The sequence below is a fragment of the Neoarthrinium moseri genome, assembly GCF_022829205.1.
Source record: "Neoarthrinium moseri strain CBS 164.80 chromosome Unknown scaffold6_Wmoseri_CBS_16480, whole genome shotgun sequence".
Taxonomy (NCBI): Eukaryota; Fungi; Ascomycota; class Sordariomycetes; order Amphisphaeriales; family Apiosporaceae; genus Neoarthrinium; species Neoarthrinium moseri.
In genome coordinates this window covers 940,545-955,310 of record NW_026055120.1, presented here as the reverse complement: position 1 = coordinate 955,310, position 14,766 = coordinate 940,545, and the positions used below count along the sequence as shown (strand labels likewise).

Sequence of the window (14,766 nt, the reverse complement as noted above, 5' to 3'; positions counted from 1 at the left end):
CTCATTGTAATATTAGGTTCGATTGAGAGCATAATTTCCTCCCACACAAAGTAATAGATAACAACAGATATGACTTTTGATTAGATTTTCCAAAAGGTACCTTGATCTGCGTTATAATGAGGGCACATGTCCATGGATCAGCCTCCAAAGACATGAATAAAGTCTAGAGTATCTGGAGAATACAGTGGTGTGACATGGCTGCCACCGATGGCACTACTTGTGGATCATCATTTAGAATGTCAAACAAAAAAGACTTAGAGAATGCGCCAGGCTGCTTTAGTATACTATTTGAAACATATCAGAAGCGCTGTCGCCTGTGTATTCCATGATCAATTCATGTGATTTCCCTACTCCACCAATCTGAACCGACCTTCAACACATGAATAGAGTTGCAGAAAAGTTTCAGCCTCCTTGAAGCTGAGTCTGTGGAGCATATACACGTATATTAGTGCTCCGAGTAGCGTGCCATCCTTCTCTTCAGTTGCCGAGGTATGCCCTTAGCGCTGCCCTCTGTTTCTACTCTGATTCTGGGTCTTTCGCCATTGCTCATGTCTTTCAGTAGAATCAACACCTGGTGGCGAATGACATTGACAAGCACACAATCCTTTAGGTGCTCGGGTACCTTAACGTTGATTACTGCTTGTCGACGGAGGGCTATGGTTGGTTTGCCATCGTCTTCTGCGACTTCCTTAGGCTCCTCTTGTACGTCTTCTCCTTTGGGCGGAACATTCTCTGAAACGCTTTCCGGGGTGCTTTGGTCTTTAACGTCGTCTTCTAGGAGGCTAGCAGGAATTGGCTCCTTTCCCTTAGCACCGCGAGCAATAGCGAGAAGGGTCGCTACAAACAGCTCCTTCAGGTAAGCGAAGCTGAAGCCGTCCGTCATGGCTGCAATCACGTCGCAGGCATCGTCAGGAAACTCTGTACGAGGGTTCTTCTCCAACTTCTTCTGCCAGTACTTGGCATATGAAGCACGCTCAGATTGACTGGGTAGTTGATAATGGTACTTGCGATCAAATCTGCTGGGCCTATCCCGAATGGCCGGGTCAAGCTGATCAAGGTGATTAGTCGAGCCGATCATCAAGATACCGTCGTTGCTCTCCAAGCCGTCAACTTCGTTCAGGAAGTAACTACGGGTTTCATTCGTAATGAGGGAGTCCAGGTCCTCAAAGATGAGTAGGCAGGGTGCCATCTTCCGCGCTTTGCGAAAGATCGACCGGATCGCATACTGCTGCCCAGCATTACGATCCTCGAAACTTTTGACGTAAAGACTTGGCACAGGGTCGTCTGGGCGTCTCTGCAGCCGCGCCATCAAGGCCTTGATGCTGATAGTCTTCCCATTGCCAGGCAAACCATGGAAGATGATGCCTCTTTTCCAAGGAACCTGAAATTCTTGGTATAGACCTCGCGAGTCGAAGAACCCTTCAACATCCTCTATAAGACCCTCTTTCATGGTAGGATTCAGAATGACATCGTTCCATGTTGAGGATTGAATGTCTTTCCACAGCTGTTTTGACTTGGACCAATAGGCGCTGTCAAAAACATAGATCTCTTCGTGAAGCTCTCGCGTCCATTCTCCGACGGATAGTAGTAGCTTCTTCGTTGTTGCGGTGACTCCTCGTGGGGGTGTATCAGGCTCGCGCTTAGTGAGTACGAACAGATAAGTTGCATATCCACAATTGGTCGGGACCCTTGCCGAATATAGGACGAAAGATGCTTCGTTCCAGGTATACTGGTATTTTGTCCACCAGGAACTGTAACGAAGTTGTCCAGGTTTAGTGTCTTGCTCGCTCCGCGACGGACTTGCGATGTATGCGACACTGCTCGTTAGAGTATGGTCGTCCTCTTCAATCTCGCAATTGGCGAACCCGGCCTCAGCGTACCCCATGAGATCGAAGTCGTCAGTGTCAATCTCGATAACATGATAGTCTATGTGACGTTCTTTGAGCACTTGAAAAAGAAGCAGCTCGGTATGGGTACGGGGTCGTTTGCAGTGGGCCTTGAAGTCCTCGAAAGAACCTTCTTCGGCTTTGACTTCGGTAACAGTCATTGTGCGAAACGGTGTAATCCTATCGTGTGGTATCAAGAAGAGGAATCAAAATTTTAAACGAAAAGAAGAATATTCCAAATCATCTCACCCGTGATGACATCTGTCATATATAGCAGATTCGGCATACCTTAGGCTGTGAGTGCCGCGACCCAACGTCCACAGCCTTAGGCCCTTCGAGGAAGGCAACTAGGAATAGTCACGGCAGTGGCACGTTAGGCAGAATTGCGGTACCTACATCACGTTTCTGCAAAACCTTCCGCAGTAGCCAAGGCGGCGCCTGGTCTGATCTTGCCCCAAATCTCCATGATTGGTTGCTTGCGATTGAGAAGTGGTGGGACAGTAAGGCAGCATCAGTATGACTGCCTTGGGCAGGCTGACAGCCTACTTGACATTCCCCAGTATCCTGCAACCCGTGATGTGAGAGGTTGGCAATACAGTGGCAGCCTAGCAGTTAGGATGCCGCGTCAGCGGGGGAGACGCGGGGATAAGTGATCTGCAAAGCATCGTGCGGCGAAGCATTACCACCTTGTGAAAAATTGCATTCCATAGTGAACAGTACCTAGGTATTGGCTTAGTTACGGCTCTCTACATTACACAGGTTAATAATAACCAAAGGTTGGAGATTGCAATTTGCGATGCAACTTTGAATCGTTGATGTTGCCCTCACTAGATCCTGTCTGAAATCTTAGCACCAACTTCTTAAACAGCTATTTAGTTGACTGTACATTGCCTTATCGCCTGGCCATGTCGATAATAGTCAGGCTCATGTCGAACTTATGAGATTTTGTATTGTCAGTAACATTCCTGCTTATTCTTGCCTTCCGTCCTGACCTTACGGATTAGAACTTATGAATAGATGACTCAAAGTACAACGATCAAACCTTCAACTCTCATCAACGAGCAAAAATGAAATCCCCAGACTTGTAGAAAGTCACCTATCGTGTATCTGCTGGAATGAATTCCCTACCGCTTGGTCACCTAGTCTTGCCTTCCTACTTCGATACCGAAAGTTTATTACCCGATCTCTGGCACAGGCGTACTCTGGGCGCATACAATTTGCTTAGGAGTTCAGATTTTGCACATCTGCACCAGGTCCCCCTACCATCGTTATCAAGGACCCAAATGTCAGGCCAATGAGCTTCAAGATGCTTCTAACCGGAATATGCACCCCTTTGGACAATTTGCTTTCTTTGCGGTTAGGGACGTATATTTCAACTCACATGGTATGAACACATTGAGACAGTGACGCAAGTTTGTATTGCGAGCATGACTTCAGCTGAGAAGAATAGCCTTTATGGCCATCGAATGCGTTCCACGACTAGTCAAAAGGGGTTCCCGATCCCATCGTCTTTGATTCAACACCCTAGTCCCGGCTCATCAAGCTTTTGGAGAAAGCCTGCATGGCGTGCTTAGTAGCATGGAGCCAGGGTCGAACCCCGCCCAAGGCAAGAGTCGCTTATCAGATCTGATGCTTGCTTCGGATCCATGAAGCCGCAATAGGCAAATCCATACGCAATTGGTTCACAAGGCTCGTCGTGTAGCGTCGGAAGCACGCCACCGGCGGTCTTGATAACGTTCCGGGCACTACGGTCCCGCAGCATTGGCCCTGGCGTTGATGATAACGTATTTATCGCCTCATGGCGCTGTGGACGCTCGAACTCTACCAACCTTGATATCTAGCCGCATCACAAGATTGGTAGTCGGTGTTATCACGCGAAGACGTTAACAGCCTTAGCCTTCCCAACAGACGAAGACAACATCGTATCATTTCTGCGGCCGAGTCCTTGTCCGCTGGAGCCAGGCGTTGCCGAATTACCGATGAAACCCAAACATGCGAAGACCAATGCACCAGATACGACCGGTGTCGCGCCTGTTACCGTCACAAACGGGCATGGCGACATGGGAGAAAAGTCCATCGGCAGAGGTGCAGATGCTTTACTGGCATATGCTGACCCATCCGGCGCCGTCTACCTGGATGAAGCAACCAACCAAAGACTGCTGTGGAAGATCGATACGCGTGTGCTACCTTGGCTATGCGGGCTGTATATCCTGCAGTACCTCGACAAAGGCGTGTAAGTTAACTTGCTCAACTGCTTCGAGATTCTGAAGCACCCGATATTTCACAAAACAGGTTACTGATCCGGGGCAATCCAGCCTGAGCTATTCCTCCGTGATGGGCATCTTGACCGATGCGGATCTGAGCACGAGCCAGTTCACCTGGCTGGGCAGCATCTACTATCTTGGCTACATGACTGCCTTGCCCATCCACAATCGCGCGCTTCAGGTCTTCGTACCCTCAAAGTGGATCGCGGGTAGCATGGTAGCGTGGGGCCTCGTTCTTGCGTTCATGACGCTCTGTAATAGTTTCGCGGCCCTCATGGTCCAGAGGGTGTTTCTTGGGAGTCTCGAGTCTGTAGTCAACTGCGGCTTTGTGCTTCTGACAGCCCGGTGGTATCGCAAGTACGAGCACGCAGCGCGCGTGTCCATTTGGAGTTCGTGCAATGGCCTTGCGACCATCGTCGGGGCCGTCATCGCGTACGGCTGTCTGGCTGGAGTCGAGACCGGCCTCCACATTGTACTGCCATCCTGGAAGATCATGGCACTGTGCCTTGGACTCGTGTCCATTGTCTACGGAGCTGCCATGTTCCTCCTGATGGCCCCGAGTTTGGTCGAGGCGCGCTTCTTCACCGAGGAGGAAAAGGTGCTCGCCGTCGAGCGATTACGCCAGAACCATCAGGGTATCGGCTCGAGCGAGTTCAAGTGGTACCAGGTTCGCGAGGCCGTTTTAGATGCTCGTACTTGGCTCTATGTGCTTTTTGTTCTTACGTCGCAAATCCCCACAGCTGGTCTGAGTCTGCTGTCCAGTCTGTTAATCAAGTCGCTCAACTTTGACAGTAAGCAAACGCTCCTGCTCGGCATGCCAGGCGGTGCTCTGCAGATCATCTTCCAGCTCTCAGCCGGCCTCATCGCCGATCGGACGCAGCAGCGCAGCCTGACAGCTCTTGTCATGCAGCTCATATGCCTATTTGCCGCCGGTCTGCTGATCGGGCTGGCCAACGTCGGGACTCTGTACGACCGTGCTGGACAGCTGGCTGCATACTTCATCATGGGCGGCGCCTCGGCCATTGGCTACTTCTTGGTCCTCGCCACAGTGGCATCAAATGTACTTGGGACGACCAAGAAGACGACGACCAATGTGATCTTGTTCGTGTCCATGGCGGCCGCCTATCTGGTCGGGCCTCAGGTGTTCCGCGACCCGCCTTACTACTATCGTGCGAAGTATGCGACAGTGGGACTCTGGGTAGCGTCAGTAGTCATCTTGATGGTGCTATACTATATGAATAGGTGGGAAAACGATAGACGGGATAAGGCACAAGCTGTGTTGGCGCAAGAGGGAATCGAAGCGGTGGCAAATGTTGAGTTCCTCGATCTTACGGACAGAGAGAATGGTAACTTTCGCTACGTTCTTTAAGTCCTGTATCACCAATCGTTCGCGCAAGATAATACGATGAATACATGTATTTTGGTAGACCAAAATATGCCCTTGTTGAACGCTTCGTCTGAACCCCTGACCAGGTGCTTCGAACTTCATGCTTACTACCAATGCACCATCTGTGGTATCAGATACGTGAATTGTGGGTGTGGCCTCGGTGTATATTCACCCTTGTGTAGAGCGGTGAAAGCAAGAACTCTTTAAGTACAAATACGAGTACCATTTTCGTAAACCATGAAGCATGTTCATAATACATGTTCTCCTCCAAGCCCAGCAGCCTGCGCAATTGGTTTGCCCACCCTTACAGATACTGAATGAGGTGACATATTTTCGGCGGTTATCTGCAGCCCCTTGCTTCAGAGACAACAGTAATAGAAGCTTGGAGTGGTATACGGAGACATGCGTCACTTCATCCTGGCAGCGCTGCTGTTGAGCAGAACCGTGCTAAGCGCCGTAGACACCGCAGGAAGCGGCATCCAGCCGCCGGCGCCCAAGCCATGGTTTGATCAGCACGCAAGCATGGTGAAGCACACGTACCTGCACCCCGAGACAGGCGACGAGCACCAGATCATGTTCCACGAGTCGATCCAGTTTGACCCGGTCCCGCGCGGCCTCACCCCGCAGCCCGATGACACGAGCCCGTACCTTGAACATCCAACCACGGACAACAACCCCAAGAACTTCCAGTGCGACATGGACGCGGCCAGGTTCGAGAACCTCACGGGTATGCCTGGCGACGGCGACGCGTACGTGCAGAACTGCCAGGACATCCTCAACTGGATGGCGCCTCACACTGCCCTGTGGAGCCTGAATGGCGACGTTGTAAGTCTAGGGGAAGCCTGTAAGGGGAAGCGCACACCCATCTTTGGGCTCGATGTGGCTGTTCGTGGGCGTTCATGGCTGACTCAAGCGCACAAGTTTCACCAAGTCAGGGAGGGCGAGTACATCGAGCTTGTGCGCAAAGACAACTGCACCTTTGGGATCTTCCGGATCGACTTTGAGCACGAGTGGGTGGGAATCCACACGGCAGACGTCACCTACATCATAAACAAGGTCCTCAGCCTGGGGCTGGGCTTCTTGTCCCTGACGAAGCCGGCGAAGGTAGAGGCAGATGGGTTCATGTTCTGCAACACCGATCAGCCGATTGGTTGGGGTCTGTACAACAGCAATGCGCTGGACAATGATCAGATTGACTGAGGTTGATCATTATTAGTTGTACCCTGCTGCGAAGCATTGCCGCGCAGAGAGGCCATAGCAGACAAGAGCACAAGGCAGGGACCAATCTAGATGTAACGCATTTAGATATCGTGAGCAACATCATGCGCTGTGAGTCTACGCGAACCTGAAATCTTTCTATACTTTGCGAATGCCTCATGGAGGTCCGTGGCCGAGTCTTCATTTGGTGGGCGAGCTGCGTAAGGTTAGAGTGAATCCGCTTGTGTATTACGTCAAACTGTTGTTCAGATCTATTTCAGAAGGCCTCAAAACAGCTTCTATGTTTGCCTCGCTTCGGCGAACTCAAATCAAAATTTTTTCGTGGATATCAATGCTGCTGGTGGGTGGTGAAAGATGCTGGGGACGTTTACAGCTTCTGGCCATTGCTGTGGTCCTCTACTTCGCAAAACGCCTTGAACGTGATAAACTCGTCATCCTTGTCACCTTCAGACTCCAAGACTAATTCCGCTGTGGCACCGACAAAGTAGACCCAGCCCTCCTTGATCTCCTTAACCGTGGGTCCAACGGAGATCTTACCCTTGCCGTTCGTGCAAATAATGATGCTAGGGCCGTCAATGGGGTCGAAGGTAGCCTTCGAGCCGCTTCCCCTAAGCGCAGACCGGATGACGCTGAACTCGTCGATAGGGGGATCGTACAGGATCGCTTCCGAGCCAGAGCTGTAGGCAGTGCGGTTGAGGGTGACAAAGGGGTACTCCTTGGGCTCCATCTTCTGCTCCTCGATGGGGGCGTAGTCGTAGGTCAGGAGGTCGACCAAGGTCTGGACATCCTTGAACTTGGGGGTGAAGCCGGCACGGACGACATTATCACTGGCAGCCATGCACTCAATGATGTCGCCAGAAACATAGGCATGGATGTCGTCGGCCTTGAGGAACATGGCCTCACCCGGCGACATCTGGACATAGTTGAGGAAGAAGAGCACGAAAAGGCCAACGTCGTCCGGGAACTGCTTGTTCAAACGGGTAACGAGCTCCGACAACACGGCACCGCTCGAGGCCTCGACACCGCCATCGGCAAAGTCGGCCCCCCTGGTCTCAGCATCAGCTACGAGCGCCTTGGCAGCAGAGGAGACGGCGTCGGGAGACGACTTCATGAGGGCAGCAAAGGCAGACTGGAGAGCGCGCTTGTTTTGGGTAGTTGACTCTGGCGAATCGTCGCTCCCCTGGCCACGCACGGTGGCAATGAATGCCTCGGCCTCGCCCCCGCCAACCAGCTCCCGCAGTGCAGGCACAGATGAGAGGAAGTGAGCGATCTCGGCCAAGGGTCGGAAGCCGCAGAGACCTTCAAAGTCCGTTACGGCAATGGTCATCTCGGGCTTGTGGTTGTCGTCGGGGTAGTTCTTGGGGTCCTTGGCGTGGAGTTGCTCGGCCAGCTTCTTGTTCGGATGGGCCTGGATGGACAAGGCCTTGTTGATGGAGAGGACCTTGAACAAGAAGGGCAGCTTTGCGCCATAGCGGGCCTTGACAGCTGGGGCTAGCAGAGCGGCGTTGACCTCGACCATGTCAAGCAGGGTGCGGCCAGTGTCCACGTCCTTGGACGGGTTGGACGGGTGAGTGCCCATCCATAGCTGTGAGCTGGTCAGCATGTGTGCGGCCATTGCCATTGGAGGATCGACCCCAGGAGAGGAGCGAGAGCGGGAGCGAGCTTCATGATGCCATGAGAGCGCCTGTGACCTCGGCGTCCGGGCCAGGGGGGGAAGAAGAGCCTCACCTCTGCGTAGGGTTTATCTGACTGGATGCTGAAGCCGTCCCGCGGCGTGGCAGCAGCGAACTTGGCGGCGGCTGAATCAGAGCCGACCTTGCCCCAGTCATATGAGTTGACTCCGCATTGAAGTCTGAACAAGGGGACCTCGAGCATGGCGATGGCGGGCGGTGTGGCTGGCTGGCTGGCTGGCAGACAACGACAGAGGTGGGATTCCGACGACTGAAGATGGCCTTTTTCTGGCAGGGGCAGGAATGCGTCGTCGACTGTGTTCCTCAATAACGAGAAGCGTATTCGATTTTTTTTTTCTATGTCACGATTTGTTGAGAGCCGAGCTGATATGTCGGCCAAAATGGTCCACGTTGGTCAGAACAATTGCCCCGCCTCGCCTCCCGTTGCCTTACAGTACACACACACAGCACACGCAGCCCCGCGGCTGGCAGCCAGCCCATGATCCATGGTGGATGATCCTCGTGCCCCGCGATTCTTGCGGAGCTCGGACCAGGGCAGAACCAGCCAATTCCAACTAACTTACGGCGCCAGGTTCCAAGGTTACCTTGTCAGGTTGTGCTGGAGCATGCTCAATGAGCTCCATTTACACCGCCTACCTGATCAGGCCGCACTCATCCTCCAGCGGGCCTGGGGGCTCCCTCTCAGCTCAGGCCAAGGTCGCGGACTTGAGGGTCCCAGCTGTGGAAGTTAGCTAGCAGCCCGCCCTGGAACACCGATTTACTGGCTGTGGCTGTTGTTTGGTGCCGACGCCGACGCCGACGCCCCTGGCTGCTGCCGTCCCCCCCCCCCATGCCATTTTAGACTTCACGATCACAGGCCATGACTACCTGCGCGATCGCGAACATAACTCAGACCCTGCGCCTGTAGCCACTAGACGCACACATCCATGCGCTCCTGGTCCTGGCCTTGCTCTGTCTGCTGCTCCAACTCCTGATGCATCGAGGTCCCCGTACACAGAGCGCCTTCCTGGTCATCCTGTCTGTCTCATCGCCGTCCATCCCTGTTACTCAGCGCATGCAGTCGCGACTCACTCGCTCACTCCAGTTGCTTTCATACCTACCGAGCTGCCCAGGGAGCCAGAGCCACCGGTGACGCATTTTGGCGACATAGATATATACCTGCATAGGTAAGCAACCCAACTGAACCAGTTGGACTATGGGACGGACACTCCCGCTCTTTCTCTCTCGTCTCATGTGCATACATGCTTTCACACACGTCACGTCCTCGTCGAGATCGTCTGCTGTGCCTTCAAGTGAGCTCGGGCGGTTCGAACAACTATTAGCTGCTCCCGCACGACAGACGAGCTTCTTGTTATATGTCACATTCTATCATTCTTGCCGTATCTATAGTCTCAAGTCATGGCTCCTAACCATTTGAAGACACAACTTGAGAGTGACCTTGGCCCCAGCTGGTCCAAGCCGGCTACGCCGCGTCGTGTGCGACAGCTTAGCTCCAAGACCTCAGACAGCAGCTCGCTATTCGAACCCGCCTCTTCCCCAACCGGGCGGGAGCCGTCTGGGGAGAGGACTGCATCGCCACCTACTCGCAGGGTCTCGGCGTCAGCAATAGCAAAGGGGTCAGGTGCAAGCCGCAAGCTTAGCTGGAAGTCTCAGACTCCCAAGACCAGGTCCGATTCGGCTCCCATATCTCGCCAATATTTGGAGGGGAAGCACGGTGGCGACGAGGAAAATAAGGCCGACGAGACATTTTATAAAGTTTCGGCGTCCAAGAGTCCAGGGCACATAATCGGTGAAGCCCTCCATCAGCCTCCTGACCGATCCAGCTCCTCTGTAGCACCACCGGATAGGGGATCCAGGACGCCCCCTTCAGAGGTGCGATCCAAGCCGGACGAGCGTCGAGCCCAGCTGGGCAACGGGCGGAATAGGAACAGCAGCAAGAGCAGCACCAGCACCAGCACCAGCACCATGTCTTCGCAGAGGAATCGAGGGCAGCGCGGGGCCAACCGCAATAGCGACGCATCCGGCTACGGCGAGGAGTATGCGCTCTGGCAGTCTATCCAATCACAACTGAACTCGTTTCTGCAAAGCTTCAATGATGCAAGTGAAAACGTGCTTGGGATTCGAGATCAGGAGCATCAGATGGCCGAGAAACGAGATGCTGGCGGTATGCTGTATACCTAAAGTACCATGCAACCTCCCGACTAACAATGCTCCTAGGAAACCTCCTCCCCGACTTCAGCCAGCTAGACACACTGCTGAGGACCGGTGTCAAGCTGAACGAGGACGCCAACGCCACTGTGAGGGAGTTACTGGAGAAGACCAAGGTGCTGCGCGCCATCCAGAAAGCCAAGGAAGAGACAAATGACCAGTCCCTGTCACGCTCTGCGACGCAACGCTCCAAGGAGTCTGTCGCCTCGTCTTCTGTCTACGACTTTGACGGGGCGGGGGACTCTCCTGTCCCTTCCCCGAACCCTCGTGCGGCACGGGGCGTGGGAAGCAGTAGTGGCAGTAAAGGCGACCGTGACCGCGATTCAGTCCCTCCCCGGCTGGATCGGTCTACGCCGAGCGCAAAGGCCGGGAGCGTCGAACCCGCAGGACCGGCCGCCAGCATTGCCCGGTCCAAGGTCATATTTGCCAAGGGCGACGAAGTCGCTTTCAAGCCTAAACCGCAGAACAACGAACAGACAGACTGGATACTCGGCATCGTCCAGGATGTCAGGGGAGAAGGGAAGTCCCGGCGGTATCGAGTTCTGGACGCCGACGTCGACGAAGCTGGGAACCAGAAGGATTTCCGTACCAGCGCGAGCAGCATGATTGCTATACCGAAGGAAGGCACTCCCCTGCCACCTTTAGACACCGGCAAGACTGTGCTGGCCCTGTATCCAAACACCACCACGTTTTACAAGGCTGAGGTCATGGGTATGGATGAGGGCAGGGTCAACCTGAAGTTCGAGGGCGAGGAGAGCAGCAACACCATGCAGGCTGTCGGTCGACGCCATGTGGTCGAGTATCGCGGATAGCATTCCGAGCATGAACAGTGTGAAGGGACAGTGATTGGACCGTCAACGGTCAGGGAGTACTAGTGCAGCGGGTTTGGGTTGGCGCTTGGGTGTCCAGGACCTGGTTTTTGGGTGGGAATAGTGCGGGTAGTAACATCTAGTGGGCTTGGATGACTCGCGTCCCTGTTCGCTGCCCACATGGAGGAGTCGCACATATGCAGATTCATTGACAGCCCATCTAACTGCAGCCATTGGCATTTCGTACGCAAGGGATAACCTTTCGTGACAGCTGCAGGTCGCTTCAGTCTTTCCGTGTGGCGTGCATAAGCTGAAGGTAGCTCTTCTAGCGCAACGGGGTGCCAACTACGATTGGCGCCCCATGTGCCATTTCAGGAAACCTGTCGACAACTTTCGGCGTAGCCTAGGGGTTCAGCTATGCGGAGTCGCGAGGCTTCACGGCATATGGACGGCCCATGGGCTGGCTGCTGCACTGATGCACTGATTGACTGGGCCCTCAGATCTCACCCAGCGTGGCGTGTTGCACAGGTTCACCACATGCCGAGTGGTCAAGGGTAATTGCCGCATGCCGGGCTCCACGTCACGACCGGGTTCTTGGTTCCGATGAGTTGAGCCCCCTCCAACCCTCTAGCTCGCCTATACATATTTGAATACCACCCGGATATCTAGGGGTTGCAACTAGGCATGGTCTCAAAATCCTATTTCATAGCAAGGCAACTTTAAGAACGTTAATTAACCGGTCACTTATACAGCCCAACGAGATGTCGGGGTTAGGCGGCCTCAATAAAACCCCAGGGGGCATAGTCATCTCCGTGGTACAGTCCCAATTACTCACCGTCAGGACGCCCGAGGACCTTGCCAAGGCCGTCGCCCATGTTGTGTCTCTGGTGTCGCGCACCAAGCGCGCCTACCCGGCGACGGACCTGGTGGTCTTCCCGGAATACTGCATCCACGGCCTCTCCATGTTGACCGATGCATCCATAATGTGCACGATGGACGGCCCGGAGGTCGCAGCCTTGAAGGACATCTGCCGCGCCGAGAAGATCTGGGGCTGCTTCAGCATCATGGAGAAGAACGAGCTCGACCCGGACCATCCCTGGGACGTCGGCATTGTCATCAACGACCAGGGCGAGCTGGCCAACTACTACCGCAAGATGCACCCCTGGGTCCCTATCGAGCCGTGGTACCCGGGCAACCAGGGGCTCCCCGTCTTTGAGGGCCCGGGCGGGGTCAAGATGAGCCTGATCGTGTGCCACGACGGCATGCTCCCGGAGATGGCGCGCGAGGCGGCGTACAAGGGCGCCGAGGTGCTGCTGCGCACGGCGGGCTACACGCCGCCGATCCGGGAGTCGTGGGAGCTGACGAACCGCACCAACGCCTTCGCCAACCTCATGTACACGGCCAGCGTGTGCCTGGCGGGGACCGACGGCACGCTCGAGAGCATGGGCAACGCCATGTTCTGCGGGCCCGAGGGCGACATTCTGGTCCAGGGCAGCAACTCGGTCGACGAGATCTTCGCCTGCGAGATCCGCCCCGACGAGGTCCGCCGCCGCCGTCGACACTGGTCTGTCGAGAACAATCTCTACCAGTTCGGCCACCGTGGCTATGTCGCCGTTCAGGGCGGCGCCAGTGATTGTCCCTATACCTATATGCAGGACTTGGTCAAGGGCCAGTGGTACGTCTCTTTTTTCTCTTATCTTTTTCCCTCTTACATTTCTTCCTTTTTGTTGTGTTTTTATGCAAAAGTGATCGTGCTGATGGTGTTTCGCTTTACAAGGAAAACGGCCGAGGACGATGAAGTTACAGTTAAGGATGGGACGAGTATAGGCTATGCTCCACCAACACATAAGTTTGGGGAAGCGGGTCCTGAAACGAGAAACTAGAGATCAGACAAGCGGTTATGGTTCTCAGTGTGTTACAGCCTAGCGAAGACTATGCAGCGTTCATTGCTTATCAATTTTACCCAACCCGCAGCTATGTTCGAGCTCAAGCCTATGTGAGGTCTTGTGCCGTGATCGCCTCCCGTTATGAAGAGTTCTCCTAAGGCAGCACCTCCACGTGGGTTGTACGTAGGACAATCTAATCCATAATGCTAGAGTATTGAGAAGAATTATTGTTTTTAAGACCAGTTGGGTTTCCCCGTGGGAATCTATATGCCTGAACCTTCATAACACGGTAGGTTGACCACCCTAAGCAAGTTCGCTGTGATTCGCCGTATGAGGTGCTGCAACTTGTGTTCAATGTCGGACCAATGCTTAATCTACAGGTCTATGTAATACCTAAAAGCCGAGTTGAGCGCCCACTGGTATGCTCCAAATCCAGTACGTTCTTTCCAGATCACTGTACTGGTGTTCTCACCGGAGACAGCGGCATCTCAGATCCATGATTTGCTAACTACTCTTTCAGTATCGCAATGACATCCTTCAATGAGTCCACAGAAAAATCTGGTCTCAATTTTTCGCATGCCGACTTATCACCATAGCCATACCGGCACCAGACGGATTTGGCGCCGATGTTTGCCGCAAACTGAATGTCTGCGACAGTGTCCCCAACGACGAGCACATTCTTGGCATCAACGGAGTCGATTCCGTAGCGCTTAAGTGCCGGAGTGAGAACTTTGGTGTAACTTGATGGATCTGGCTTCTTTGTTGCCCCAGGCGTCTTGTCTCCGACGATGAGATCATCCGGGATTACACCCCCCAGGCCGTTCCTATCTAGTGCTGTGACTACTGCCGCAACGCCTTTGTTGCTGACGATGGCCACAGGTGTCCCACGCTTGTGGAGCTTCTCGAGGAGATCTGAGGCACCAGCGAAGGATGTGATTAGAGGTTGGCCATGCTCAGCATACAGAGAGCGATATTTCAATACCCATGCGCTCTCATCGAGGGAAGTGGGATCAGGATGAAGCTCCCTGAAGGATTCTTCAAGCCCTTTCCCGCTGGATATCAAGTGATGGACCGCAGACTCTGGCAGAGCTTGCTCAGGGAGGAAGGCATCGAATGTCAGCTTGATGCAATGAGAGATGGACTGGTGCGTATCGAAGAGAGTTCCGTCAAATTCGAATACGACAAGTTCAGTTTGCGCCATAATCTATCAAGTGCCTATGGTATCAAACCATATAGTAAAGAGGCTCATCGGATATGGTAGAGGAACCCCTCGGCGCTTCAGAGCGGCCTGGAGTAGAAATAAGGTTGAACAAACATCTGACTAACTTGAAATCTCCTCCTCGTCGGCCACTATGCCAGATCTGGTATGGCATAATCGCCATATTAGCGGTCCATCCTGAATGAAGTCCGATGTGCA

The 14,766-nt window shown here is 53.8% G+C and overlaps 7 protein-coding genes across 7 annotated transcripts; 4 read left to right on the top strand and 3 right to left on the bottom strand.

The window, feature by feature from the left end:
• Window positions 1–445: 445 nt before the first annotated feature.
• Window positions 446–2,047, bottom strand: JN550_002891 (uncharacterized protein; the record flags this gene model as incomplete). The annotated part of the gene is made up of 1 exon (XM_049314234.1): window positions 446–2,047. The coding sequence occupies one exon, from the start codon at window positions 2,045–2,047 to the stop codon at window positions 446–448; it is 1,602 nt and encodes a 533-aa protein (XP_049175416.1).
• Window positions 2,048–3,865: 1,818 nt separating this feature from the next.
• JN550_002890 (uncharacterized protein) lies at window positions 3,866–5,519 on the top strand (the record flags this gene model as incomplete). The annotated part of the gene is made up of 2 exons (XM_049314233.1): window positions 3,866–4,119; window positions 4,202–5,519. The coding sequence occupies 2 exons, from the start codon at window positions 3,866–3,868 to the stop codon at window positions 5,517–5,519; spliced, it is 1,572 nt and encodes a 523-aa protein (XP_049175415.1).
• Window positions 5,520–5,939: 420 nt separating this feature from the next.
• On the top strand, window positions 5,940–6,737 carry JN550_002889 (uncharacterized protein; the record flags this gene model as incomplete). The annotated part of the gene is made up of 2 exons (XM_049314232.1): window positions 5,940–6,362; window positions 6,459–6,737. The coding sequence occupies 2 exons, from the start codon at window positions 5,940–5,942 to the stop codon at window positions 6,735–6,737; spliced, it is 702 nt and encodes a 233-aa protein (XP_049175414.1).
• Window positions 6,738–7,122: 385 nt separating this feature from the next.
• Window positions 7,123–8,630, bottom strand: JN550_002888 (uncharacterized protein; the record flags this gene model as incomplete). The annotated part of the gene is made up of 2 exons (XM_049314231.1): window positions 7,123–8,340; window positions 8,484–8,630. The coding sequence occupies 2 exons, from the start codon at window positions 8,628–8,630 to the stop codon at window positions 7,123–7,125; spliced, it is 1,365 nt and encodes a 454-aa protein (XP_049175413.1).
• A 1,214-nt stretch (window positions 8,631–9,844) lies between these two features.
• On the top strand, window positions 9,845–11,466 carry JN550_002887 (uncharacterized protein; the record flags this gene model as incomplete). The annotated part of the gene is made up of 2 exons (XM_049314230.1): window positions 9,845–10,610; window positions 10,664–11,466. 2 exons carry the CDS (start codon window positions 9,845–9,847, stop codon window positions 11,464–11,466), a joined length of 1,569 nt encoding a protein of 522 aa, XP_049175412.1.
• A 758-nt stretch (window positions 11,467–12,224) lies between these two features.
• Window positions 12,225–13,346, top strand: JN550_002886 (uncharacterized protein; the record flags this gene model as incomplete). Its single annotated transcript, XM_049314229.1, has 2 exons — window positions 12,225–13,138; window positions 13,241–13,346. 2 exons carry the CDS (start codon window positions 12,225–12,227, stop codon window positions 13,344–13,346), a joined length of 1,020 nt encoding a protein of 339 aa, XP_049175411.1.
• Window positions 13,347–13,857: 511 nt separating this feature from the next.
• Window positions 13,858–14,550, bottom strand: JN550_002885 (uncharacterized protein; the record flags this gene model as incomplete). Its single annotated transcript, XM_049314227.1, has 1 exon — window positions 13,858–14,550. The coding sequence occupies one exon, from the start codon at window positions 14,548–14,550 to the stop codon at window positions 13,858–13,860; it is 693 nt and encodes a 230-aa protein (XP_049175410.1).
• Between the last annotated feature and the right edge of the window lie 216 nt (window positions 14,551–14,766).